General features: G+C 46.1%; 5 protein-coding genes across 9 annotated transcripts; 3 read left to right on the top strand and 2 right to left on the bottom strand.

Moving 5' to 3' along the window:
• The first annotated feature begins 1,195 nt into the window (after positions 1–1,195).
• Positions 1,196–2,178, top strand: LOC6588443 (leucine-rich melanocyte differentiation-associated protein). The gene is made up of 4 exons (XM_002012959.2): positions 1,196–1,310; positions 1,382–1,618; positions 1,674–1,822; positions 1,890–2,178. Exons 1-4 carry the CDS (start codon positions 1,281–1,283, stop codon positions 2,017–2,019), a joined length of 546 nt encoding a protein of 181 aa, XP_002012995.1. The 5' UTR covers positions 1,196–1,280; the 3' UTR covers positions 2,020–2,178.
• Positions 2,179–2,832: 654 nt separating this feature from the next.
• Positions 2,833–5,943, top strand: LOC6588193 (aldehyde dehydrogenase X, mitochondrial). The gene is made up of 6 exons (XM_002012958.2): positions 2,833–2,935; positions 4,153–4,257; positions 4,318–4,418; positions 4,486–5,057; positions 5,118–5,467; positions 5,531–5,943. Exons 1-6 carry the CDS (start codon positions 2,900–2,902, stop codon positions 5,822–5,824), a joined length of 1,458 nt encoding a protein of 485 aa, XP_002012994.1. The 5' UTR covers positions 2,833–2,899; the 3' UTR covers positions 5,825–5,943.
• Positions 5,847–13,941, bottom strand: LOC6588330. 4 transcript variants are annotated; one of them, XM_026995301.1, is made up of 6 exons: positions 10,994–11,123; positions 10,075–10,369; positions 7,473–7,727; positions 7,237–7,410; positions 7,033–7,174; positions 5,847–6,970 (listed from the first exon to the last, which is right to left on the bottom strand). In XM_026995301.1, the coding sequence occupies exons 2-6, from the start codon at positions 10,136–10,138 to the stop codon at positions 6,418–6,420; spliced, it is 1,188 nt and encodes a 395-aa protein (XP_026851102.1). In that variant the 5' UTR covers positions 10,139–10,369; positions 10,994–11,123; the 3' UTR covers positions 5,847–6,417. The 4 variants fall into 4 exon arrangements, with proteins under 4 accessions (XP_026851102.1, XP_026851103.1, XP_026851104.1 ...); XM_026995302.1 differs by having other exon boundaries at positions 10,075–10,295; XM_026995303.1 differs by having other exon boundaries at positions 11,045–11,123.
• A 1,500-nt stretch (positions 13,942–15,441) lies between these two features.
• On the bottom strand, positions 15,442–25,062 carry LOC6587886 (probable Rho GTPase-activating protein CG5521). 2 transcript variants are annotated; one of them, XM_026995299.1, is made up of 8 exons: positions 24,562–25,062; positions 23,016–23,126; positions 22,067–22,084; positions 21,613–21,784; positions 20,589–21,555; positions 16,319–20,526; positions 16,057–16,253; positions 15,442–15,998 (listed from the first exon to the last, which is right to left on the bottom strand). In XM_026995299.1, exons 1-8 carry the CDS (start codon positions 24,665–24,667, stop codon positions 15,733–15,735), a joined length of 6,045 nt encoding a protein of 2,014 aa, XP_026851100.1. In that variant the 5' UTR covers positions 24,668–25,062; the 3' UTR covers positions 15,442–15,732. The 2 variants fall into 2 exon arrangements, with proteins under 2 accessions (XP_026851100.1, XP_026851101.1); XM_026995300.1 differs by lacking the exon at positions 22,067–22,084.
• Positions 25,063–26,357: 1,295 nt separating this feature from the next.
• LOC6588455 (putative gustatory receptor 97a) lies at positions 26,358–27,697 on the top strand. Its single transcript, XM_002012955.1, has 2 exons — positions 26,358–27,407; positions 27,464–27,697. Exons 1-2 carry the CDS (start codon positions 26,358–26,360, stop codon positions 27,695–27,697), a joined length of 1,284 nt encoding a protein of 427 aa, XP_002012991.1.
• The last annotated feature ends 81 nt before the right edge of the window (positions 27,698–27,778 follow it).

Here is a 27,778-nt window from a genome sequence, read left to right as displayed (position 1 = left end):
TAGCCATTTGCAGTGAAAATTGCTTGTCAGGCCGCTGTAGTCTTTTCGTTTTGCCTTTTCATTCGGACTCTTGCGCTTGTGGGCCGTCATTTCTGTTTGCCAGCCTAACTGGCAATTAAAAATATATTTGCCCGCACTCTGCCATTGTGGAGCACTTATTGCCAGGCCCTTCCCTCCCTCGCACCACCAAGCTGCACCACCACCACTTGACCAACTCCAGTCGTGGTCAAAGTGGTTAAAGCGCAGTCGAAGGATTTGTACAAAAAACGAAACATTTTCGAATTTCTGACAGCATTTCATGCGGACATCGAGCATCGACGTTGCCGCGGGAACACTTGTCGTATAATGTATGTACTTCATGTGCGATCACTAATACTGGCGCCCTCTACATGTCAGCTTTTGCCTGCCGGCTTATCAGTACTTCGCCTCCCCCTCCTACCTGCTCCTCCCCTGCCGCATCTGCTATAAAATCAAGCAACGAAAGAGGAGGGAAAAGTAACAACCAAACAGCTGCGCAGAAGCCAAACAAAATAAAACACATACTTACGAAGAGTATATGGAGTATGTAGGTAGGACTGATAAGGGCCTGGGGATCGACTTGCGGAATACCCCTGGGAAAGTTTGTTGATGTTTCTTCTTCTTAAAAAGAAAAGAATTAAGAAAGAGCAAACACCTAAAGTGAATGCAAATTTGGATGCTTTTACAATTCTGACAATAAACAAACGTATAGTATCTTAACATAAAATTCCATAAAATACAAAAATAATTACCTAGAATTCGCTCCTACAAATTTTGTAATATTTTTGTATATTGCGGTTACGATTCCAAGTGGCGTTCGATTGTCTATTTTTTGATTACGGATTGAAAAGCTTAAAAAAATTACGAGCTAATTGGAAAATTTTGCTTACAATTTAGAAAACCATATCTGCTTAATGCTATCCAGTGAAGTATGGTACTCAGCCAGTCGGTAGACTTTAGAGGTATGCTTATGACTATTTGACTAGCTCCAACGAAAAGTAAGGTAAGCAAATAGACTCTGAGCCTCTATAAAACCCACACATCCTTTGCACATGGCATCGTACAGGGTATGACAAAAAAAAAAGTAAAAGTAAATACGCAAAAACAAAAGCATTCGTCTCTGCTATCAACTTCAGCAAATGAGCGACGGGGCTCGCCTCAGTTGTGCCTCAGACGATCGCCGAAAAGGTATCCGAAAGCTCGCCCGCACTCCCAACTCCACAATAGAAGATCTCTCGCAGTAGATACGGAATCTGGAGGCAATGCAAACGTTCCAACACAACGACAGTCAGGTAAGGTAATTATTTTGGTTTATCTTTGAGTGATTACGAGTCGAACGACACACAATCGCCCAAAAATGTAGCTCATTTTGGTGCAGCAGAATCTCCGATCACTGCCCCTAGAGCTGGTCAAGCGCCATGCGGAGCACGTGGAGCTGCTAGACCTGAGCTATAACTGTCTGAAGGATCTGTCCTGGCTGGCGGAGTTCGAGCAGCTGCGTCATTTGGTGCTGGACAACAATCGGCTACACGAGGCACGACTACGGACATTGACACAACCCCTGCCACAGCTGGAGGTGCTCATGCTGAACAAGAATGAGGTAGGGTCCTTTCCTTCTTCGTATCAGAGTCTTTTACACGCGTTTGCCATTGCAGTTCAGTGACCTGCCCTCAACAATGCGACTTATCCGACGACTATTTCCCAACCTGCAGTACCTGAGCCTCCACGGCAATCCCATTTGTCCAGATGGCCTCGAGCTTCAGCCCTTCTCTGGGTACTTGCGCTACGACTACGAGTACTACAGGTAGGATTGACCCCTCTTCTATTCTGGGATCTGAGTTGTCAGTTCATTGTCTTCTCATTCCACGCAGCAATTACATTGCACAGTCGCTGAACAAACTGAAATTTCTGGATCATGGTCTGGTGCAACGCAGCTATCAGTACGAGAGTTTTCCCATCAAAAGCTACGGCAAGCAACTGATAAAAACAACGAGCTTTTGATACTAGTCGTATCAATTCGATAGGATAGTTTCCTTTGATAGAATCTTATAAAAGAAATTGTTATCCTAAACAGAATATCTATAGATGAGTTTTGTTTGTGGTTGTGTAAAACTAAAAAATATATTGTTATTTAAATTAAATAAATCAGTTTAAATGTTATAGAGCTCGTTTTTCTATATATTCAATAAGATATCTTTAAAATATGCATAAGGCTACAAATTCTACACCCTGTATAAGAACAATCGTATAAGACCAAAGCCGGGACGAGAACCAACAATGAATAACGTTTGAGACTTAGCCAAGACAAAAACCACACAAAAGCTTACATTCCAGATGAAGAAATTAAGCGTAAAATGAATTTGATGATAAAACACAATCCGTAAAGGAGACTAAAAAAACTTTGAGAGCCTAAGCTGCAACGAATTTGGATTGCACTGCAATGAATATTAGACCAGTTAATGATTTAATGAATTAAGAGTACCTTTATTTAAGATGCCTTACAAAAATCCACAATTAATTAAATAAATGTATTTGGGAAGAACAATCTAGATAGGTAGGAGTCTGAGGGGAAAGTTTCATCAAATTCACCTAGGACATGAACCGTTAACAAACAGGTTTAGAAAACCCACATGCCCTACGCGATTCATATCATTATAGGGTGCTAATAAATAATACGAGTATGTGTCTGTCTTTCAGCCTGCCGGCCGGCAAAAACAGAAATAAACGGCAATCAGAAAACAGAAACCCTGATAGCAGCGATGGAAGCCTATAAAAGCAGCATCTGGTAGCTTTTTCAGTTTCAGTTTCGCGACAGAAGCTCTCCTCCACTTTAGCTCCAGACCTCGGTGCCAGCAGCAGTTTATATACATTCTCCATCAGTATGGCCGATCCCAACACAAAGCCCAAGTACACAAAAGTGAGTACATATATAGTAGAATACATTATATTTTGTTGCCAATTGCATCTTGTATGCAATAAGTGTTTTGCAATTGATTAAACAGCCTTACACCTGTTTATGCCTGCTGGCAACAACTTAAACAAACTTCAGATAATAAGTACTACATATGTACATATACGCGAATAAAACCCAAACTCCATCGTGCTTCTAATGGAAAACCAACTTGTTCCGAACTAGTTTGTGTCGCAATTTTCGAATTTTTCTTTTTGATTTGCGTGTGGGTCAGCGAGACATACCCACATACAGGGTGTTCTGTTCTGGTCGTAATCTACTCTGCTGTTTGACACTCAATAAACAAATCTTCCATTGCTCCGGCGATAATAATGATGTGGTCTTCTAGAGCAAACAATACTGATAACAATACACAAAGTTTAGGGGGTCCTATGCTGTTATTCGAAGACACTGATACGGAGAAGACTTTGACACCACCTTATTGTATGTACCTAATGGGATTATAAGGTGGTGCGAGCAGATCTTTCATTGGACACAAAGTGAATAGGGTCAGAGTATTATCGTGCTGTCTTGAAATATCAATTCATCTATCGAATGCTCTCGAATTTTAATACACTTTCTGATAGAATCTGGGTTTTCTTTTCTCCCGAGCACTGAAAGTAATAGATTTTGTTAAAAAAAATAACTCTCCCCTAACTCAAGTGACTTTCATCCAATTGAATACATTTCATCTGATTCAATCCAATGTTCTTTATGAACCCTCAGCCCTCAAATCCCGATAAAAGCATTTATTTATATCTCTTAATGTTCCATTATATCTTTGAATCACTTCCAAATACTAACTAAAACGAGATGACTTTGTTATGTCAACAGTTTTGTTTGTTCGTAAAGTTGACAGTTTGGGATCGTGACGGAACTTAAATATTACATTGCTTACATTGTCGCGTGTCGTTTGGAAAATTGAAATGGGGCAATCAAAGTGCTGACAACTTGTTGGGGCACACAAAGGTTGTTATCCCTGAGAATATAATCAGAGAGAGAGAGCGATGCGCAAATTGCACCAATTACTGGCATACCATCGCTCCAGATTGGGTAGGAGTAAGAGCAGATCTAATCATAGTTTTGCAAACTGCCAGCCCCATCACTGTGAGGTTCGGGAATGGGTCCTACTTTGATGACTGCTTATTCATAGCCTTCTATTCCTTCATTTATTCCCACTGCAGCTCTTTATCAACAATGAGTTTGTGGATGCCGTCTCTGGCAAGACCTTTGCCACATCCAACCCAGCCACTGGCAAGGAAATCGTCAAAGTGGCCGAAGGAGACAAAGTGAGTCAAAGTTCCACATTTATAAGGCACCCGAACTAATGTGAATTATCTTCGTTAAAGGCTGATGTGGATCTGGCAGTGATTGCGGCCAAGAAGGCCTTCCATCGCAACTCCGATTGGCGCAAGTTGAGTCCCCTGCAGCGCACTAATCTGATTAACAAGTAAATATACATTTACCCGTCCCCTCTTGCCCATAATCAGTTTCCATTAATCATAACTTCCTTCTAGGCTCTGCGGACTGATGGAGCGCGACAAGGAGTTTCTGGCCAGCCTGGAGACCCAGGACAATGGCAAGCCCTATGCTGAGGCCCTCTTCGATGTCACCTACTCGATTCTGACGCTTCAGTACTATGCCGGCTGGACCGACAAGTTCTTTGGCGACACCATTCCCGCTGGAGGTTTCACCTCGATGACGCGCAAGGAGCCCGTGGGCGTTGTGGGCCAGATCATTCCCTGGAACTATCCTCTGCTGATGCTGGCCTGGAAGTGGGGACCCGCCCTGGCCGTGGGCTGCACCATCATCATGAAGCCGGCGGAGCAAACGCCACTCACCGCCCTGCACATGGCTGCCCTGACCAAGGAGGCGGGCTTCCCAGCGGGCGTCATCAACATCATCAATGGATTCGGGCCCACCGCTGGAGCAGCCATCAGTGAGCATCCAGACATCGCCAAGGTGGCGTTCACCGGCTCCGTGGACATTGGTCGCATCGTGATGCAGGCAGCGGCCAAGTCCAACCTCAAGAGGGTGTCCTTGGAGCTGGGCGGCAAGAGTCCAGTTGTGGTATTCGATGATGCGGACAGTAAGTACCGCCTTGATTCCCTATCTTCTTCTGGCCCTAACGCATATTTGATCCTTTTAGTTGACTTCGCTGTGGAGACCACACATGAGGCTCTGTTCTCCAATCACGGCCAGAGCTGTTGCGCCGGCAGTCGCACTTATGTGCACGAGAAGATCTACGACAAGTTCGTGGAGAAGGCCGCTGCCAAGGCCAAGGCCCGCAAGGTGGGCAATCCTTTCGAGGAGAACGTACAGCAGGGTCCCCAGATCGATCAGGAGATGTTCACCAAAGTCCTGGGCTACATTGAGAGCGGTCAGAAGGAGGGCGCCAAGCTCCAGGCTGGCGGCAAGCGGATCGGCAATGTTGGCTTCTTCATCGAACCCACTGTCTTCTCCGATGTGAAGGATAACATGAAGATTGCCCAAGAGGAGGTGCGTACATTGAGATCCTCTTTACAAAATCATCCTTTAATGGGTTCACTTTCATGCCGACAGATCTTTGGACCCGTTCAGTCGATCTTCAAGTTTAGCAGCCTCGACGAGATCATCGATCGGGCCAATAATGTCCAGTACGGTCTGGCCGCCGGCATCATCACCAATGACATCAACAAGGCCCTGAAGTTCGCCAACAATGTGGACGCCGGCTCCGTCTGGATCAACTGCTACGATGCTGTGCTCCCCCAGACGCCCTTCGGTGGCTACAAGCACTCTGGCATTGGTCGCGAGCTGGGAAAGGATGGCTTGGACAACTATCTGGAGACCAAGACCATCACCATGAAGCTGCTCTAGATCCTAGACAAACACAGCTTGATCCTTCGTATACATAACGTTTGTATTTTATTTGCACAGTTTTTCGGTTGTCAGACGGTTAGAATATTATTGCATTTTCAATAAAACAAAAAACTCTACGGTTAATGTTTCTTTTAAAAGATTATAGTCGATCGACCGACTAGGGAATGTCGCTTAGCTTTTTTGGAGATTATCGGCTTTGGATGGATTGAAATGTTAAAAGTTAAATAAAGGTCTTTAACGAGATTCGAAACCAACGAATCCAAATTAATGAATGATACATACATATATGTATTTATGCTAATGCCTGAAAGTATGCTAAAATATCTTTATATCAAAATCCATTAAATTGACCTGAAATCGTCCAACAAATCCACTTTTTTCCTTAGGTAAGGCGACATTTTCTAAACTATTTAATTCTGACTTCGAGGCACGAGTTCGCTTAGACTCCTCTATGGGAGAACTCTAAAATTTAGACTAAATTCTGGATAAAAGGGACAAATGATTACCCCTATTTCCCACCATTCCCTAGGACTTCACTTCGTATATAAAAATAAATATAAACCTGAGATTGCCATTCGTTTTGCCACCCTTTAGGCCAAACTGGTGACCCCAACCGAAGCTTGGGGCTGACCATCTAGAAGCGGCACTGCCACATCGCTCAAGTGCGACCTGGCACTCTGATAGTCCTCCTCGGATCTGGGCCTTATCTGCGTCTGGTGCTGCGGACTGCTCTGCTGCACTACCTCCCTATAGACGGGCTGAATGGGAGCCTGGAAATCTGTGCTCGGCCGATGGTCAAACAACTCATCGATGTCGACCAGCTGGAAGTCCACGGCGAAGATGAACCGCAGCACCATCACTAGCAGGGCCATGATCCACAGCACCATACCAATCACATAGCTGCAGCGAAAGAGCTGCAGATACGTGTCGTGGGAGACATTGTGCTCGTGCACGATGGGCCGCAGCAGGGCGATGGCATCCCCGCAGCTGATGGCAATGGGATCGGTGAGATTCTCGCGGAGTTGTCCGCACAATTGCTTTAGATGTCCGTTGGTCAGGATAGTGTAGAGAACGCTACCAAGGCTCATCACGGAGAAAATGATGATGGAGGGCACCACAATGCGCCAGGGTTTCGGCAGGACTCTGAAATGGAGTAGGATGGATGTTGATTACGGATTAGAATTTTATAGAAAGATCATACTCACGAACTCTTTTTGCTGCCCGTCTGGAAGATCAGACACATGGCTGTCCAGATGATGGCCACAATCTCCGATATAAGAGGAAATGCATAGACGAACTGTGCGCCAATCCCAGGATTCCAAAATGTGGCATGTGTATCCAAGGCCACTAAAGGGAAATGCTTGTGAAAGATCCGAGGACCAAAAGGGACTGATATGTCTAAAACTTACTGCTGGCCAGGAACTGGCGATCTGCCTCCGCATTGAAGACAATCTTGGGAGTCGGCGCCAGCGTTGTGGTCAAGGCCTTTTCTTCATTATTTTCAGCTATCAAACGCTCCAACCGTGGCCGGTTCTCCCTCGACTCGTAGATATGTGGTATCTTGAAGGTTGGCTTTGTGGTTTCTGAAAAAAAAATATACCGATTCAAAATGTGCTTCCAAGAAGATTTCCCTGGAATTCCTTACGGCTATCGCTCTGCAGCGAATCCGGTGCTACATCCTGAACGGAATATTTATCCCCATAGGCCTGCTGGGTGGCTTTGATATAGTCCCGATGTAGGATCTCCTTGCTGCGGTTATCCATTTGATCGAAGTTGCGCTCACGGAAAATGAGTTTGGCACTGACTATTCCCTCGTACAGATCCCCGGATATCATGTGCAACGAAATGCTCCATATTATAGAGAATATTGCAATGCATACCATAAGGCATATCACGGTGTCTGCAAGGAAAGAAATATGTGTTGGAAAATTGTTAAAAAGGGTTATACATGAGTATATCAAAGTCCTCCTTGGGAGCTCTGCCAAACCTTCCATATCACCCTGGCACAATCAAATAGTAACGAAATCTACCAAAAGGTAGAAGGGTTTCCTTGAATTGTTGAATAACGAGAGCTCTGTGCGAGTATCTGTGAAGCCCATCAACTCTTTCCATTCATTTAACTTGTGATCCCCCTTTCTGTTATATCCCCAATGGTGATAATGAATTCGTATAAATAACCTCTGCCATTATTAAGCACTTTATGCACATTGCCAAATCAAAAGAGCCGCTGTTGACAAATTTGAATTGGAAATTAACAGCTCAAGTATATAGAGAGCTATATTTGGACAATCAACTGTATATGGATCTGCAAGGAGCCGTTGATCAAGTATATCATATGAAAAGCATTGCCAGCAATGGATTACGACATTATTAATGTTATTCATAGAACGAATCAAATATTGTGCGAGTATGTAAGCCACTCGTAGAAGGTTAGCCACACGAGATGAAATATTGTTTTCTCGCTATGTTTTGTTGGACATGTTTTCGACTGGAGCGGAGCGGAGGGTGGGGCAGATAATTTATTTGGCTTTTTTTGTGTTTCGTCTGTAAGATTCAGTTAACTGTGAACTAGTCCCAGGTTGTGGGGATTCTCAGTGTGTGCGTGAGGTTATATCTGAGGCTATGATATCATTCTCGATGAACAAATTCAAGATGACGTCGATATCGTGACTGCTGGCCAATAAAATTCATTTCAATTGATGCAAAAATATTCGCACTGATGCTTTCATTTCACATGATTCGGGATACAAATTAAAACAAAAGAAGAAAATACATACACTGCAGAGTCAACAAACAGATTCGCGGGAAAATATACGATTCCGAAATGCGGAAAAATATGCGCATGATGGGTCGGTCGAATGTTATATTACCAATTCCATTTTACAGTCCATTATGGACAGACGAGCTTTACAATTTCCCCATACACACTCGTATATCATAGCTGTATAGATCACGGAATGGTACCACAATTTTCATGCCCCAAGTGCTTTGAACGCATTAAGCGGAATGGTTCTTTTTGTGTTTGCTTTTCGGATGGGCACAGACACCAGCACTCATTTACTGCGTTGCACGATCCCCCAGAGAGTGGGACAGTCTCTCTGTGGCATGACATCATGTCGCCCCTCAGCTCTGGCCTGGGTCTGGGTCTGGTTCTGGGTGCGGGCAAGCGAGAAGTTTCACGAGTCGTTAGCGGGGCTAACCACTTTCGGCCAGTTTTGGTAGCAGAATATGGCCCAAAGAGTAGGAGCTTTGTAAAGCAAACTATAAATAAAGATTACTAAATGGTTTGCCAGATAGAAGCGATAGATACGATCGAGAAATATTGGGGAAGCTTCCATTGCCAAGGCTGTTAGCAATTTCCCCTGCTTACAGTGTTTGTTTGCAGATCTAATTGATCCCGGAAGTTTTGCACTTAAATAACCCAATTTGTTAATGCCATTAACAGGGACCACATGGCGTATGCGTATTTTCGATGGCGCCCACTCAAACAAACTTTCCACTTGCCACCACTTAGCAGCGGGCCAAGAGATGCAACAGCTTGAATGTTTATTAACATTTCGGGCAGGGGCTTCAACGTCAGAGCCAAGAGGAAGCAATGTGCGAAAATGTTTATAAGCAACCGAAACGAACTTAATATTAGCAAATTTCTGTAAAGCCTTTAGGGCCATTTAGCACCTTTTGATGAGGCGATTGAGGGTATAAAAAAGACACCATGTTTAGCACACTATACCAGGGGGACTTAGGTAATATCGGAGGCACTTTCAAGAACGGTTGTCCCTGGCCAGAGTATATTTTAACAGGTGCTTGTAACACAGCTAGCAAAAAACCTCGAAATAAATGGAAATAGATTTTGCCCCACTGTCACATGTGAAAGCATCTGGGAAGCTTCCAAACATTTGCCAGATACTCGTATAATTTACTCGGACTGTTTATTGCTGCTGAAAGACGCGCCCCTTGCAGAGCAGCCACCGTGACTGATGGACAAATGGTTTTACAATAATTGAATCGAACGCTGTCTGTCAGTGGCAGGGAAGTCGTTGGATATCTGTTTGAAAATTGACATTCGAAATGTTGTTTTGGTTTTATTTTAGCTTAGGTTTCACCTTCTTCTTGCGCCAGTGAAGGTCTACCTAAAAATATTCCAAGAACTAAGGGCGATTAAGGGCCATTTGAATGTTGTACATAATTATTTATAGAATATGTAAGGAAATGAATACCCAAGCGAATAAAAGAATGAATCAACGTACGGTTCAGATTGCGTATATCGCCAGTTGTTAGCTTTCCCTGTTTGTACTTTTTTATCAGCTCCATTGTAGCATGTTTTTATGTGATTTATTATGTAGGAATTGTCGGGATTTGCGGCTTCCGTGGGATGCCAGAGTTTATCAAATTAAGTTTGAATTTTATTTTATTTATAACGTATTTAGCACAACTTTTTTGTACAGATTTGTTCGCTCTTTTGTCCAGCCTATAGTCGAAAATAGTTTTTATTTCACATTTGTTTGCTTTATGGTCCAAACGGGCAATATTTTATGGAGCCAACTGGCAGAAAACATTAAAAATTAGCGCACAGAAATTTATTAGAAAAACAATAAACAGTTTACGGACAGGCGGGACGAGTACATTTTGATCGTAAACCAAATTCAATCAAGCAGAAGAGAACATTTTCTATTTTTACTATAATTTTGTTGGTTTTTTTTCGCCTTGCTTCTATTCCGTTGAGCGATTGGAATAATTGAAATTAATTGATTTTGAATTAATGTGGGAGAAGACAAATGGTTTTTGTGTGTGTGTGCGCGCGAAAGTTTTTCAATTGGATTCGGAACACCTTTGGCTATCAATTTACATTTGGCACACCACTGAGGTTCAAGTTTTCAATTTACTACTTTGTATTTTCATGCCGCATTACGTATACGTAACGAAACCGAATTTAACACCTTTTTGTGCTCGTTCTCGAATATCTACTCTAATTAACCCCAGGGGCTCATGGCGTGTCCGTGTTGTGGGACACGGTTTTTGGCTGGGAAAAGCGTCATTCGTCTAAGCCCACAATTCCCGCCCAACACACACTCCGCACACACACACACACACACAAACAGTTCAAGGTCATGCCTTTTTCGGTTTTGGTGGGTCTTTTCGATTAAGCATTTATCTATGCATTATTACATTGATATTAATATGTCTTTGATTAGCATAAATCGGTTTTGGGAAAGACACCGTTAATTGCCCAAGCCCCCCGTAGAGAGAGGAGCGTCTCCGAAAGAACGAAATGGCGGACCGAACTCCGTAGCGACCGACCGACTGTGCCGTTCGTGACTCTTTCAGACACTGAGGCGGCGACCAAGCCAACGACGAACTGTGGAGCATTCTCCAGCTGAAAATCCAAAGTATATTAGTGCAGGGTGAGTCTTGCCCAGAGACAGAACTCTGATAAAATAATGATTCCAAGGTGGATAACATTAGTGTGTAGTATTATATAGTGGTCTCCCCGAAACAAATGTATTTAACTAATTAGAGTTCTTTAAAATAAAACCTGTCTGCACACAATTTACCTTATATATCTTTATGGCCACAAACTCATACGCACAGTTATCCGGAGAGGGAGTAGGAATGCCCCACCCTGTATAAATACACCTTGAGCCCCCTACAACAGTCCCTCGCTCTCTCTCTCTCTCTCTCTCTCTCTCTCTGTTTCTTTCGCGCTCTCGGGGAGCGTCTTCGGTTTTGTTTTGATTTCGCCATTTTGCAACTAGTTGCTCCCGCACCTACCCCTCTCCCAACAGCTCAAACCTATGTTTTTATTTAGCTTTCGCTTCTTTCTTGTTTCTGTTTTGGTTCGTTTCCTACGAGTTTGTTATTTTTCGCATAGGCGGTGGTTCGTTGCTGGGGAGGGGAGGGGAGGTGAAGTTTTTATGCGTGGGAAGGGGGCAAACTGATTATTTTTTTATTTCAATTGTTTTTCTCGCTTTTGTTTTTTGTTTCTGATTTGAAAACATTTTTGTGTTGATGCTTTGTTAGATTATGAGTTTTTTACACGAACAAAGTGGGAGGTTAAGAGGTCCCAAGAGACGTTGTTTGTTTTGTACTGTATTTTTTTAATAAACACTAATATAATACAAATAATTATGCGTAATCGTGGAACAACTACAATACTTATACCAATGATTCAAAGCAGTTGTCGTTGCGATTCCGGAAGGATACGATTAAGTCTATCCATACTATGACTGATCTATAGATATTAATTTGTAGTTATTTGGTATTACTTCAATTACCCCAAAAATGAGCCCTTACAGAAAGCTTTCTCTATAAATATGTACTATACTCTTTCGTACTCGTCTATCTGTCCGCACTTTATCAACAGCGTTTAGCTAAATATCTTTATTGTTCCTTTGAAACAAAGTTTATCACTTAGTTCGTTTGGTGGCCGTGGCTACAACTTTGTAAATTTGTTTTCGCGTTCCCCTGCCACAAAACCACATTTCAGATTAGGCCTATAATTGTATACATATTTATATCATTCATTTGTTAGTTGTATCCTTAAATAGAAACGCGCATAAAACACTTAGTCCAATAATAATCATCGTTGGTCCTGCAGTTCCACGTGTATTTCATTTCCCTATCATTTTGTTTCGGGTTTCGGCTGTTGCCATGGACGCAATTATCGGCGATGACCTTGAAAAACACGCCGCTTTTTTCATGTCCAAGGTGAGCTTAATTAGCGGCCACAAGGCAGGCCCAAGGACTTGACTATGGACGAGGGAGTGTGTGTATATGGAGTATGCCACAAATCGCGTGCCGAGCAGGCATCAAGATTGAAACTTCATCTACCATTTGCTATCCCCCCACGGGGACCCATTGCGGTCTCAGGGGCTTTATTTTAAAGGCATTTTCCCAGTTTAATTTGAATAATTTTCATTTGGGAACAATAAAGTAATGTCATAAAGAATTTATGCTTAAAAAAACAATTTCGATAGAACTTTTCCGATTTGCTTCCCATGAAAGAAGTTTCATTGATCAAGGTGGAAGCACACATGCCTTACATATGTTAACTAAAGTTTTCTTAAATTAGAAAAAACAACATCAAAAGACCGCAAAGGAAGTCCAACCAGATGCCGTGGGGTCTCTGGTTTTAATCACAATAGTTTTGATCACAAACTGCTTACTACATATTTGTATCAAACATCTGAAAGAGTAAACCTTGGACATTTCTTGCACACTTAGACTCGGAACAGATAAACAAAAGTTTCCAATTTAATTAAAAATATATTCTAAAATGCATTAATATTTTTCTATATTTATAAATAGCACGTCCGTTTATATTTAGCTTCTAAGATTGTATAAATACTCGTATGTATTGATATCATTTTCTTGAGATCCAATATTTAATCTAGATAACATTTCCACAGCAATGTTCAAATATTTGCTTAGCGATTTCCCAACTGGAGCAGCCATCCCCACAAGTAAATAGAATCAGAAACACACACAGCACATCATAATAGGGCTTCCACCTATAGATACCCATGCAAATAGGGGTTCCAATGCTCCAATGTTGAAATTGGCGATGACGTCGCCTGTTTATGCAAATCCACAATGTGGGCCTACAGGCGAACCTAATGCGACATTTCATGAATTTATTACAGCGGTACAGGCAATACAGATAGACAGATAGACAATACAAACAAAGCGGAGAATACAATGAGAATACTAGGGGGGATTTATGATTGCTAATCGATCATATAGACGTTGTTCCAAGGAGCGGTTCACAGTTCATAGGTGATGCAATCGACCGTAGCTCAACGCGGCGTATGAGTGATTTTCCACTTACGTTCACAGCGCACCACCTCACGACGAGCCTCACGCGTTAGCATCTCGAGGCTGTCGCCTATCCTCCGTATCCTCTGTGGCGTACGCCCCATCTCTGGCAGGGCTCCAATCAGAGATCTCTGGCACATCTAATCTCACATTTAATTTTAGCCTAGTTTACATGAGGCAAACAATTAGCAAAATGGCTATGCAAAAACCCAATACTTGGCTGCGCATTTCGAGGGCTTAGATTTGCGATTTGAGTTTATCTTTGGAAGCAACACGACGACGTTGAAGTGGCAGCAAGAAAAACGTTCACACGACACGACCGCTCGACGAGAACTGTGCGGCAGTCAAGCGGCAGCGCCCGGCCATTGGGGGTATTTCTGTGCAGGGGAAAAAATTCTAATTCGATGGCGTCACTATCCAGCGGTGGTTACAACAGAGATCCCCAGCCACATTCAGACAGCCTGCCAACCTGCCAGCCAGCCAGCCGGTTTGTCTAGTCTGCAGGATGAGGGTGCATAGCCTAGCCACCCCTAAAAAAGGATACCACCAAAAAAAAAAAGAGCAAAACGAAGCCAATGACCCCGCCAGTGTGTCTGTGCCACGACCGAATGAGTGTCAGCCGTGCGATTGCGTGTCCGTTAATTACCACAAAAACATTAAACAACATCTGGCCCAAAAACAGAAACACACCTGAAGGAAGGCCCAGAAGGGAGGGTGGACTTTGCTAAACCCTTTTTCTTTTTTTTTGGTTTTCATTGTTATTTATTGTACGAAAAAATACTCGCGACTGTTTCTCAAATAAATTAGTAAATATCATAAGTATATTGCAATTGTAAATGTAGGTTGTATATAATGCCATTTACTTGGATGTTAGTTACAAAATTTTCACATACTTTTTACTTTACTTTTCGATCGTTTCGTTTCGTTTCGTTTTGCTCTTACAAAAATTTCCTTAATGTTAATTGTGTGTTAATTCGACTACAGATTTCATAAAACATTTTGTGCAACAAAAACACATTGCCATTAACTTTTCAGTTGCCCGTATTACATTTTAAATACAAAAAAAAATTAACATGTATGTAAATGTATATAAATATATCAATTTGATCAATTCGTTGGAAACAAAGCGAAAGATATACTTAACGTATCTCTACGATTTGTTAATAAATCATTCATGTAACAATTTCAGTTTTTTACACACAAATAAAAGGCCTTTTTGGGTTTGAACAATGTTTGTTTTTGAGTTTACGAAGGGGCGTAGGGGTAGGGGCAGGGGGAGGGGGTAGCTTAAGACTAGGGTGGTGGGGGGTGGGGATGTATCTATACAAAGAGCTCAGTTACATAATACTAGTAGTAGATGTTTGCTTTAAACGGGCAGCAGAGCAAGAGACTTATATCTATACCTACTTAAAGGGGATTTGAAATTTTTGATTATTCTTGCATTTTGTGCGAATTTCGAATTCTTTGATTGGGTAAAAGATAACATACAATAATGATCGAATATAGGAGTAATATTGGATAACAGTTTGCCTTGAATTAAACGCATACTTCAGCTGCTCAGCGAAATGCAATTAGACCATACATTCTGCACTTAAAGCTAACGATGAAACATTACATCAAATTAATCGTAAGAAATCGTAAATCATGAACATAATTGAGTGCAGCGATTAAATACATAATTCATAAATCATTTGAGTGGACGTAACATGGTAGCAAAATCATCAATAAATACGTAAAAAGGATACATATGTATATATCTTAAAAGCCTAATAAACTAAATAAAATTCACAAGTACTTAAAACACAATGTGATCTTGGAAATGGAGGGGCATGGAAAAGAGAGTAGCATTGTATTAGGCTTAGCAACAAATAAATAGTTAATTACATTGATTAGTTAGACTAAATGGAAAGCGAATAAAGAAATAAATTACAATAATTAACATAGGAGGAAACGTGTTTCGCAATACTTTTGTTGCAGAACTCTCCGGCATCTGTTCGACTCTGTTCATGTGCATCGCCTGGAACGAACTGTGGGTGGGGTGGGGCGGGGCGTGGGGAATGTTAGTATTGGGAATCGAAAGAATAGGAGAAATATTATTTAAAGCGTCGATGCGGCATGGTTGGACTCTCGGGCGGTGTATCCCCGCTGGCAGTGCTGCTGCCACCCCCAATGACAATCTGTTGCAGCGAATGCTTCTTGGTCACACTCTTGAATGGTGCACCCAGCTTGCGGGAACCGCGTGGCGAGGCGGATATCATGCTGCTGGCCGCCGCTGCTTCCATGGCCGCCGTAGATCCTGCCGAGGCAGATGGGGCAATGCCCAGCATGGGCCCCGAATCAATCGAGGCCTGTACCCAACCTGCAATCAGACCAGTTATCCATCAAATTATCCTCAAAATTGTCTTCGACTTGCCTACCTTTTACTGAAGCGCGATTGTGATCGAGTAGGGCCGAGGCCAGGGGCGCCGCCGAGCTGCTGGCATTCGATTCCCGCAGCATTCCCAGCGTGGACAAGGGCATCGGGTTGTAGATGCGACTGGCGAAATCCTCAAATGTAGTGCTCTCCTTGTACCGCGACGAGACGCTGTCAAGCGAACGATTGCGCTCCTCGTAACTGCAAATAAAAAGGAAGCACAAGTCATTGGGATGCTTGGATTGAAGGTTGTGTCATGGACTCACAATTGCTGGTAGAGCGGCAGGGCAGCGCGCTTCGTTCGACTGGCATTGATGGCTGTCGCCCGGATGAGGGTGGCTAGGCAGGCGCCATTGACAACGCTCTCGTTGGCCAGCGGACCGAACCAGGGCACCTCGGGCTTCCGGTTGATGGTCACCCTGAACAGGCCGTTTCTCAGGGGATATACGACAATGAGAACATCGCAGAACTCTGTTGGCAGGATGTCACGCCGGTAGTCCCTGTGGTGCTCGCTCCACACAATGTGCACCTCATCGTTGCCCAGATGACGCGTCTTTAGCAGCATCGCCTCCGATGAATCCGAGGGCATCCTGGTGGCCACATGGTAGACAACCTCCAGGAAGGGGGTGGCGTAGTAGGGCGCCGTCGCTCCGCATCCCTGCCGCGGCAATCCCCCCAAGAAGCCATTGTGCGTCTCCAGATCGATCTCCCAGCCCAGAGCCGACACGAACATCTCGTAGGTGCTGCTGCCGCTGGTGTTCCGCAGGATGCTGCCCTTGTCCTCCTGCCCGGCGCCCACATATATTACGGCCATCTTGTGCGTCTCGCGACACTTCTGCAGATCCACATTCCTAAGCTCTCGCATCAGCTTTTCCGTCCTCTGCAGCAGATGCGTTCGCGAACGCCGCTCCCAGCCAGCGAGTCCCAGGTGCGAGAAGAGCAGCCGGCAATACTGGAAGGGCATCTCTGTGCGGGTGGGCAGCGAGTCAAACGAGGCGGAGGCCGAGTGGAGGGACCGCTGGTCCACCGATGATGATCCATGATGCTGCAGCGATGAGCTGGAGCCGGCGTGCCGCAACGCTGGCGAGTGCGCCCGGGCCGTGTGCGTCACAAATTCCTGTTCGAGCAGCCGCTGGTTCAGGATCACAGAGATGGCCTGTGCCTCCTGGTTGTTGCCCAGCGCACTGCTGGTCGGGGCATTCAGCTGGGCGACATTGGGCGCCACACACTCAGGACTGGTGTGCCCGATGTAGGCCAGCATGTCGTCCAGCTGGTCCAGATCCGGTGCCATGTCCTTGGCCAGCGGCAAGACTCCAGCCGGCCGATGGCGCAGTGTGTGACGCGGTAGCTGCATCTCCACTCCCATCATTGAGGACGCCATCGAGTCCAGCGTCTGCTGCTGGTGCTGGTGATGGAGCTTTGGCGTTGCTCGCTGCGACGTAGGCTCCTCCGTCTTGCGCGGCTCAGAGTACAGTATGGATGCATCCCAACAGGCCTTCCCATTCAGATCCCGCATGAGCACACGCACCTGCTTCTCGGCGGTGACTAGGCCAGCGGTGATGCCGCCTCCGGGCAGCTTCAGCGTCGGCAGCTCTATGAAACTGGCCACCAGACCCGAGTTGAGCATAAACAGCTGCACATTCTGGGCACTCACCACCGAGGGTAGATCCACAGAGTCGCGTCGGTTGTCCACATGGCTGCCCAGGGCCGACCCGCCAATGTCATCGTGCTCCTCCACCATCGAACTGAGCCGCGAGGCTCCAATGCCCATGGGAAAGTGACCGATGTGGGTGACCAGGTGCATGGACACGGCCTTGGCGCACAGCCGGATGGCCGTGATGCACGCCTGAATGGTCTCCGATGTTTGATAGGTGGCCTCCGGCAGTCGTCCATCGCCCTGCAGATCGTCGTGGGCAATGTGCATGTCGAAATCATCGTCGGCCGTCAGTTTCACCCGCTCGTGACGCGGCGCCCCGGACGCCACTTGGAGGAGCACGCGCAGCACTTGCAGCACCAGTGTGTCGCCGTTTTCGTTGAGGGGCGCCAGCATCAGGGTGGCGGGTATCGCCATACAGAACTCCCCCAGGCAGAGCATCAGGGATGTGAGGACCACCTTGTCCGAGTCCTTGGGCTTCGAAACGTTCTGGATCTCCAAGGCCTTGCACAGCGCCGTGATGATCAGCTGGGGAACGCGCTCTATCGCCGCCAGCTGACGTCCCCGCTCGGCACACAGCTTCAGGGAGTCGACGGCCACCATGGCAATGGTGTGATGCTTGAACTGGAGCGCCTGGAGCAGCACCTGGAGCACTTCCTTTATGCGAGGATTGAAGTTCTTCGACTCTTTGGGATGGATATCCTTGGGATGCGGCACTGCCTGCTGGAAGGGCACTGCCCGGCCCGTGGCAGAGTTCGTCGAGGGCTGGGAAAGGCGCTGCAGCAGCCACTGGCCCAGCTGGGACAGGGCTATGCAGCGGGCCTTGGACGAGGGCTCGCGACGCGCACAACGCAGAACAATGTTGAGAATGTGATCCTGCAGATCGGGGCACTCCATCAGCTCGAATTTCTGTGGCGAGGGCTGCAGCACGGGACGCGGCAGCAGCGAGGACGGATAGCAGAGCAGGGATCCCAGCAGGGCTGCCACCTCGGCCCTCGGCGTGCTGCGGGTGACCTCCAGGGAGGTGAGGAGTATGGCGCTCGCATGCACCAGATCGAGCAGCAGCAGCGTGTGTCCCGGCAGGAGCAAACTGAGCAGCCGCGGACCCTCCAAGTACTTGAGAATGGCATAGATGAGGTCGCGGTCCTCTCCAGTCAGCAGCTGGTGCAGCGCATGATAGAACAGCGGGAACTGCTGCCGGCCCACGGCTCCGTGGAGGGCCAGCGAGCAGAGCAACTGCAGCGCCCACAGCTTGCCCTTCTTGAAGGATCGATCGAGGGTGAGCGAGCCATAGCACCAGGGCGCCACAATCCCTATCGGCGGCACAAGTGTGGGAGTCGGCGGCGTGCTCTGGTTGTCCGTGGATATCCCTTGGTTCTGCTTGATCTTTATCAGATTCTGCGTCATCTCCAGCAGATGCATGAACACCTGGGCGTGCAGATCCGCCTTTGGTATGCGATTCACATCGCCCAGGGCGCCCAGCATGCGCTTCCACATAATCGAAGTGGAGTCCGGGTGCCAGCCCTCCGCTGAACCCCCGAGGATGATGCAGCGCCGACCGGACATGCTGCCCGATCCACTGCCGCTGCCATAGCTCCCGGAATTGGCATCATCCAGACTCGCGTCGATTTGCAGCTGGGCATCCTTGATGGATCCCCCTTCGATTCCACTGCTGGCCGTTGGCGATGGACTCCGCGACCCCGCCCCGCTCTCATTGTCGCCATCCTGGTAGCTATCGGTCTCGTCCGTGTCGCCTCCCTTTCTCGCGGGTATCGCTGCCAGCGAGTCCAGCGACATGGCTCGCCTCAAGTCCTGTGCATTCGATGCTCCACCACCACCTCCACCACACTGCTGCATCCGATGCTCCCCCAGCAGTTGCTGCGACTGCTGCAGAGGCTTCGGCTTGGGCGTGGCTGCTCGTCGACGGCGGATGCGTGAGTTTCTGGCCGCCGACGCTAAGCTGCCCTCGCTATAGCTTCTGCTCAGCATCGGCGTGAGGGGAACAGGTCGCGATCCGTGCCCTGTGCCACCCTGCGATTGCGAGTGCTGATGGCCATGGGGCCGTGGGTGGTGCCCCGAGGGCAGCAGAGCCACCTGCGAGGCCTCGTCCGAGCGACTGCTGTTCGACTCGGCCAGCGATTCGCGCTGACGGCTCTGACTGCTGTTGCTGATCGCCGAGCCAGCGGCGGGTCCCCCGTTGGCCATAGTGCTGCTGCTGCCGCCCGATCCCTGCCATACGGTGCCGATGCGGCGACGTTTCTCTGCCCGACTCTCGGCCACGCGATCCAGCGGCAAGTCGAGCAAACTAATGCCGTAGGTGTAGCGCGAGAAGACGCGCGTCAAAGTCTGTATCGTTTTGTTCCACTCGACAATGAGCTCCTCGCGATGCGTCAGCGACTGCAGGACAATGAGGAACTTCTCCCACAGCAGCACATTCACCGGGACTTTGGTGTGGGCCCGTATCCAGGTGACAATCAGCGTCTGGAAGATGGCCGATCCCAAGATGCCACCCAGAGTGGCCGCCTTGGGTGCACCACCACCACCAGCAGCACCACCCCCAATCCCCGATCCATGATGATGTTGATTTTGATGCAGCACCACGGACGTCACCTGCAGCAGGACCAGCAACAGCTGTTCCCACGTCCGCGAATCCATGTCCGTGTTCATCACCATCGTGCGATAGACATTTAGGACCTTCTTGCAGATCTCCGTCTGCTCCTCCAGCGGCGTGGATCGATAGTTGCGCGATCGTGCGGGGAAACAAATGTTCAGATTGGCCGTGTTCACGAGGAAAACGTTGGCAGCATTCGTCACAAACACCTACAAAGAAGAAGAGACCCATTGAAGGAAGATCCCAAGGATATGCTTCTCGAGACGCTTACCTGCAGTACGTTCTGCCTGCCGGCTCGCACGGCCAGCTGCTCCTTGGAGTTCGCTATGGCGCCCACATAAGAGGGCGTGCGCAGTCGCTGGCTGCGTGGGGTTCCACCTGCCGTCGAGGCGGACGGCGGATCATCGTTGGGCTCCAGCAGGAACGGCGGTGGCGTCTCCCCCGTCATCCAGTCCCGATACACCGCAATGGCCGTGCGTATGGCCTCGATCTGCGGCTTGGAGGTGAAGTTCAGGAGGAACGCCTGGCGGTAGACCTCGTGGACAAAGTTGATGTTCTCGCGACTCACGTAGAAGACATCCCGTACTATCAGTCCCTGCTGATAGCCCTGCAGACGCACATGATCCACATCCTCGATGTGGAGCGTGCAGTCCAGTCGGTGGCTGAGCAGACGCTCGTGGGTGAAACGCGACACCCAGTTAATGAGGACCACCACACAGGAGGCCATGACCTCGTCCTTCTTGTTGATTGATCGCATCACAGGCATATCCAGGCGGGGATTGTAGATCGAGCAGGTGACATCGAAATTTGGCGAGAAGACGGGCAGAAAAACATCCATGAAACGCTGCAGCAGGAAGGCAAAGGCTCGATGATCCTTCTGCGCACGATTGTCGCGCCATCGCAGACACGCGGCCGTGTGGACCATGCTATTGAGCAGCACCTCGAGTCCATCGCGGGGATCTGGTGGCGCCGACTTCTCGCTGGAGGATGGCGGTAGCAATGCCACCAGCTCTGAGCTCTGCACGGGATGTGAGAAGGCATTGTCGTGAAAGACGGAGGCCATGCCCCCGTCTGCCTTCATATTCGGATGTGTGAGAAAGTCCGAGGCGCTGAACTCCGTGTCGGGGCCCATCACACCCTTCTGAGGGACAATTAGGCCGGGTATCAGATCCGCATACATGGCATGCACATAGCCGGGTGCGTTCTCGCCCAGCGTCTGGTACCACAGCAGGAAATATCTGTGGAAAAGAAGCAGCACATTAGAGGAGACCAATTCGGTGTTGTGTGGAACTCACCTGACGCCTTCCCTTCTCAGCTTTGGGGAGTTGCCCAGATGCAACAGCTTGGCCATGATGCGGCTGAGGGAGTGGCACTGCCAGCGACGGGCCAACAGCTCTGGCAGCAGGCACAGAATCTTCTCCAGAAGCCATAGTGAACCGTCTAGCTCCTCGCGATGCGCCTTGTGGACTGCGAGATAAAGTTTCGATTAAAAATCAATGACAAATCACACTTTTGAACCCATTTTTGGCTCTAGCTAAACATTCCAATGGAGACATAGACATGAAGATAGAAGATGCATGTGGTGCAGATAAATAGATAAATACAGGGAGAGAGATACAGAGAGAGAGGATTGGGGCATATGGACACATGAGAGTATGGAAAACTGATTTTCAAAGCAAGATCTTGGGCGGATGCAAATTCAATTTTGTATCAAATTTTGTATCAAATAGAAAAACCACATAAACTTACCAATATGAAACGGAAGTTCTGCCAGTTAGGGGATTTACAAAAAAACACAGAGAGAAAAATATATAGAGAAATTGAGAGAGAGAGAGAGTAAGAGAGATTTTGGGGTAAAAGAACAGAAGAATGGAAGACAATTTAGAATATTTGCATCTCATATGTTTTTCGGCTACTATTTATCTCTACTATTTAATGGGACTAAGCATTAAGATTAATGGAAACCCAAACATAATAAGAAGCTCAGTTCCATTTAAGGTCGTCGCAGTTTACTTTTTGCTTTGCTGCTTAATTGCTAGAAAATAAATCGTCGGTAAAGATACCAGAAAATTAACCGAATTTAAGTGGGCCAAAAAAAGAGAGGGGAGACGGTTAGTACTTTCGTTGAGACTGAAGTTTGGATACTCTTTCGAATACTCTTTCGTTTCATGAATAGCACATTTCACACGGGACTGGCCTAAAACAGCTAAAACAGCCAGCTTCGGTAATTTCATAGCAATCAGCACTATTAGGTACTCGCCAGGCCACCTTCAACAGTTTTATAGCAGCTAGCTTTGATAGATTCCAAGCAGAGTTGATCGCTTTATGTTAGCCAGGTTTATAGTATTCATAACAGTCAGCTTTGCTATTTTAAAATATTTCTGTTTTTGGTATATTATCTCAAAAAAAAAAAAATCAAATATGCCATTCGCGGGGAAACTTGAAAATAGCACGCTCTAGTGTAACAGACTTTAAATAAGTTTTCCCCTAGGCTTGTTTTCGAAGAGTACAGATTTCTCTTAACTAAAAAACATATAAACAGATGTGAAAAACATTCATTAAAAACAAAAAGGTTAAAGTACCCAATGGAAAGGGTACAAAACACTCCATATTTGGGGCACCATCCAATGGATAGGGTACACAAGACACTCCGTATTTGGAGCACTGCCGACGACCTCAGAATTAAAGTTGAAATTACCTTTCTGCTTTAGGTTCGCCTCCGCCTGTATGAAGGTGTCGTAGAGTATGAAGTACACATGACTATAGTTGGTCTCGAACAGCGACTTGGACTCCTCAAGCTCGACATTATCTATAAAAAAAAAAGAAGAAAAAACGAGGACAGTTGTTGAGAGATTGCGAGTACAAATTGCATATTGCTTAAATACAATCCATCAAAGGTTTCTATTTATCTATAGGTCTCCCCCCGCCCCGTTCCAAGTTCCCGCCAGAAATAACCGATAAGAGCCGGGGCACAAAACAGCAGGCAGGTCCTAAAGGCCGCAATCTGAAGCACCTGCCGGCGCACTGATAAGCTTTAGAGGGAGGCACCACCAACCACTGCAGCAAATCCAATCCAGGCGGCCAAGCCAATATCTCCATTAAGGAATTATCTATGGAAAACCACGCATGACGATGCACAACAACAAAAAAGGTATTAAAAAAAAGAAACACGTTATGATGGGTGTTCAGGGTTCCAGCAATTGTTGTTGTTGTTGTATGAATCATTTGTGGAGGGAGGAGGGCGATGGGAGGCGGGAGAAGGGAGGAGTGCCGGCTGCTGTCATCGGCAAAAGCACACTGCAAAACAGAAGAAAGCTAAACAAAGAGTAAAAGCCAAATAAGAAACCTCTGAGAAACCGGTTTCATAGAAGGCCAAAACGAAGATGTCTGCCGCTTTGCGCGGCTGATGATGATTATTGTGTGGCAACAACAACAATAGGCTGCAACAATTGGGTACGCTCGCTCAGCCCAATGGGAAGAATGTGTAATGCGTGTAATTTGCCAAGGGACAAAGGCAACTAACAACAGTAACAGCCGGAGAGCAATAGCTCCGGCACCTGTTGGAAATCGTTCGTTCAGTGACACAAAAAGAAAGCCACTCAAAGTCAGAGTCAAGGAGGAGGCGGCAGGCAGAAGGCAATGGCTAGAAGGGGGGCACAACACAGCACATTGGTTATATCTACACGACTGGAACTGGAACTCGTCGACAGCAGTTGCCGTTTGGGTTATAGCTTCTTGTGCGCTCTGTTCGTTTATCATTTAACGTGGTTTTTCACACATCCCGCCGCTTGCCACATAGCGGAGTATATCGGAGCATCGGAGCATGTGTGTTGTTTTTTTATTTGCATACATTAATGTTGCCTGATGGAAAGACATAGAGACGTGGAGAGCGATAGAGAGAGAGAACTGTGTGTGTGTGTGTGTGTGTGTGTGTGTGTGTATGTGTGTGTGCTTTGTGTTCTTTTGCGCTTTGCGCCCAACAGGAAATGGCCAACGCTCTGGCGGCCCCACTTATGGTCTGTGGGCTGAACGTCATTGAGCGAACAAAAATGGTTCGAGCGACACCCACCTGCCCGCAGAGGTTCGGACAACCATTCAATTCAAATCCGACCAGTTCCGACCATTGCCATTGCTTTGAATGCAAATAAATTATGAAATAATTAACACTCGAATCACTGAACCGCCAACGCAGTGGACCCAGAGGTCTCTGGTTTCTGGGCTCTGGGCTCTGAAGACGACCTTACCCAATATCATGCGCAGATGTCGCAGGCGTGAGGCTGAATCCTTTTTGCAATCCTGTAGCTTGGCCGTCGACTTCTTAACGTCTGCATGCGATTTTTTGGTAAACATTTTTGCACCTTGTGTTCTCTATTGTTCAACGCAGAAAATTGCGCACACAACAGGCAGGGGCAGGGGCGCAGGCACAGGCACAGGCATGTGGGGGTATACACTTTCTATTTGCTATTTTTTTCAGCTATTTATTTATACGCGCACGCTAACCAAAACACTTTGTCCAGCGGAGCGCCCTGGAGAAATTATTAGCAACGCCCGCTCGTCCCGCTTGTCCGCTCGCCCGCTGACGTTGCCAGCAGCAGCAGCGCAAAGGGGGTGCTTGGGAGGCTTTTCTCTGCTGCTTTGGTCGCTCTTTCTGGTGGTTTTCCCGATTCTATCTCATCTTTGATTATTCACTGACACACACGGCGGACGCGAAATAACAATTGCAGGCCAACGGAGACGATTTTACAGCCACATTATCGTACATTCCAAATTTAATGTTTTCTTTTCTTCAAATGCGTCGCGAATATATCGTATATCGATAAGAAATCGAACTTAGCCCACTTAACCCCCCTCTATTTAAACAGTTCAACGATTTGAGCTAAATGGCGGCAAATAATTGAATTTCATCTGAACTTAAAGAAAAACATGACATCTTTCACCTGAACTGCGCTGAACTTATTCAATTTTTATTATTTTTGGTGGAATATTAAAATACGCTTTTGTCTTATATTGGGTTAATAGTTCTCCCCCAAGGATTGAAACCAACCAAACAATTTACCGTAATCGCTAAATTGCGATTGCTAAATTTTGATATTCCGTTGAATAATGCTGGCTAACTAAGACCCTTAGCTCTGCCCACATAGTTTTATCCCATTGCAAAAATAATTTTCTACAAGGTTAATTACTTTTAGGTACTCCCATTTGTTGTATTTTGAATAAAACAAGGTTTACACAAAAAAATGAACAAAAAAAAACAGTCGTAATGTGGTTATACAATGTTGCTGGTACTTGAAGACTTGTTGCGTTTAAGCCGGAGTATAGCCTTTGCATACCCTACTTTGTTGATTTGATATGAAGATAATATTTTCCAAACTGTTTTTAAAACGTAATTAAAAAAAATTGATATGTTTTAAACGTATTCATGCATTTGATTAGTTTCCTGTATATCCTGATGCCGATACTCATTCTTGGTCTCTGAAGGAAGACCATTAATTGCAAAATGTCGTTTAAATACCTTTAAAACAAAGACTGACTAGTTTCTGCATCCATCAGAGCCTGGGATGACAAACATTTCCGCAAGTCTATAATACATATCCTTTACCCTAGGGTATGCAGAACGTTGCCCATGTTGTGGGACATGGCTGCTCGTGTTCTCGGCACATGAGTCTGGCCCATACAGCACTCATTGTTGCCTACCGATTCAGATAGAGCAACAAAGAGAGCCCCAACCGATTTGAATAAAGCAAAAAGAGCCGAGTGGTGCGCGCCAAATAGAAATTGTTTGAAAGTGGTTCATTCGCCGTTTATACGACAGAATATCGTGAATTTGAATTTAAAATTGGAGACTTCCATTCAGCTCTGGAAATAGTAAGAGCCCAATGCTTCTTACGATTCAATACCTTTCTAATTTTACCAATTTCGTTGAGTTCGCCAAAGCAATTACGATAGATATCATTGAATCAGCGATAAGGACTAAGCGTAATTAAACGGCAATTAAATCAGTGGCGCGGGAAAAAGCCTTTTCCACCCCAAATTTAGTACAATGGAATACCTCAAAGGACAAACAACACGATGGATATTACCGGACTTCTTGAAACGGCTACTACCACGTCGCTTTAACCGCTGGAAATTTCAGAGTAAAATTGTGCTGCCCTGTCTTACCATAACCATTTTTCTGAATACTCTGTACGGTATTTACTGGGGTCGTTTTAGTGTAAAACGTCAAAAGTTTATATTCTCGAGACCGGTGGCTGTCTACAGCGTTTTGGTGGGCTTGATCTTTGCCGTGTACTATGTGTGGCAGGTGTATGAAGAGTTCACAAGTGGCCGCATCAGCAGCAGGGACACCATTAAAATATACTGCTACATGAATGTCTGCATTTGTCTGCTCAACTATGTGACACAGTGGGGTATCACGGGTAGCATTATCCGTTTCCAGAACAGTGTTCCACTTTTTCGAGTGTCCAATGCCCTGGACATGTCGATGATGATAGTGTGGCGAGCAGTCCTTGATGCTGCCCTTAAGATGATACTCTGTCCGTTGATTGTGTACGTAACATTGATACTCTACCAGAATCGAGCCCATCCGGAGATGGAATGGACCAGTAAGACGTCCGTAAAGACCATGCTGCCTCTGATAATATCCAATCAGGTTAACAACTGCTTCTTTGGTGGCCTGGTGATTTCAAACTTAATGATTGCCGCAATCAATAAGCGGATACGCAGCATTGTAAGGGAGGTGAACATGATGCAGACGCCACTGCAGATGGAGCTTCAGAAGCCCTACTACCGCATGCGACGCTGCTGCGAGCTGGCCGACAGTCTGGATAAGCTGGCCATAAAGTATGCCCTGACTGTGTCACGGTCCAGGGGATATCTGCGGTTCACCGACTGGTCCATGGTCATGTCGATGGTCATGAATCTGATTGGCATCACGTTGGGATTTTACAATGAATACCTGGCCATTGCCGACTATTACATCAATGAAGAGCCTTTTGATCTATATCAAGCCATTGTTCAGTTAGTTTTCCTGGCGGTGCCTTTCATGGAACTCATACTGGTATCTCGTATAAGCAGTCAAATGCTGCAGGAGGTAAGTGCTGCCCGTACCCCAAGAACTATCTATTTATATGGTTATACAACATTTAGAACAAGAAAACTGGAGATCTCTTGCAGCGCATAGACCTACAGTATGCTGATGTGCGTTTCAGGCAAGTTGTCAACTCCTTCTGGCTACAGGTGTCCACAATCGAATATAAACTGATGCCTCTGGGTCTCCTGGAGCTGAACAGCTCGTTGGTCAACACAATTTTCGCGGCAGTCACTGGATTCCTGTTAATCCTGATACAAAGTGACCTCACGCTGCGGTTCTCGCTGAAGTAGAAATAAGAACGTCATTTTAATTCAAGAATATTTTATATTTGCGAATCAATAAACCAAAAGAATTATTGTTTAAAAATATTC

This window comes from Drosophila persimilis, unplaced genomic scaffold (assembly GCF_003286085.1).
Source record: "Drosophila persimilis strain 14011-0111.01,24,50 unplaced genomic scaffold, DperRS2 tig00000000-arrow-pilon, whole genome shotgun sequence".
In the NCBI taxonomy this organism is placed as follows: domain Eukaryota; kingdom Metazoa; phylum Arthropoda; class Insecta; order Diptera; family Drosophilidae; genus Drosophila; species Drosophila persimilis.
The sequence above is the reverse complement of the archived record's forward strand: the minus strand, read 5'-3'. Positions and strand labels throughout refer to the sequence as shown.

Coding starts and splice junctions, on each gene's coding strand:
- LOC6588193 (XM_002012958.2), top strand. CDS start 2,900: ATGGCCGATCCCAACACAAAGCCCAAGTACACAAAA. Junction 4,258..4,317: donor AAGTGGCCGAAGGAGACAAA/GTGAGTCAAAGT, acceptor TCTTCGTTAAAG/GCTGATGTGGATCTGGCAGT. Junction 5,468..5,530: donor TGAAGATTGCCCAAGAGGAG/GTGCGTACATTG, acceptor TCATGCCGACAG/ATCTTTGGACCCGTTCAGTC.
- LOC6588443 (XM_002012959.2), top strand. CDS start 1,281: ATGCAAACGTTCCAACACAACGACAGTCAG. Junction 1,311..1,381: donor TCCAACACAACGACAGTCAG/GTAAGGTAATTA, acceptor CCAAAAATGTAG/CTCATTTTGGTGCAGCAGAA. Junction 1,619..1,673: donor TCATGCTGAACAAGAATGAG/GTAGGGTCCTTT, acceptor TTGCCATTGCAG/TTCAGTGACCTGCCCTCAAC.
- LOC6588330 (XM_002012957.2), bottom strand. CDS start 13,779: ATGTGCCAGAGATCTCTGATTGGAGCCCTGCCAGAGATGGGGCGTACG. Junction 7,175..7,236: donor TCGCCAGTTCCTGGCCAGCA/GTAAGTTTTAGA, acceptor ATTTCCCTTTAG/TGGCCTTGGATACACATGCC. Junction 6,971..7,032: donor ACGGGCAGCAAAAAGAGTTC/GTGAGTATGATC, acceptor ACTCCATTTCAG/AGTCCTGCCGAAACCCTGGC.
- LOC6588455 (XM_002012955.1), top strand. CDS start 26,358: ATGGAATACCTCAAAGGACAAACAACACGATGGATATTACCGGACTTC. Junction 27,408..27,463: donor GCAGTCAAATGCTGCAGGAG/GTAAGTGCTGCC, acceptor TACAACATTTAG/AACAAGAAAACTGGAGATCT.
- LOC6587886 (XM_026995299.1), bottom strand. CDS start 24,667: ATGTTTACCAAAAAATCGCATGCAGACGTTAAGAAGTCGACGGCCAAG. Junction 23,127..24,561: donor ACATCTGCGCATGATATTGG/GTAAGGTCGTCT, acceptor TTTTTTTTATAG/ATAATGTCGAGCTTGAGGAG. Junction 21,556..21,612: donor CTGAGAAGGGAAGGCGTCAG/GTGAGTTCCACA, acceptor TCTTTTCCACAG/ATATTTCCTGCTGTGGTACC.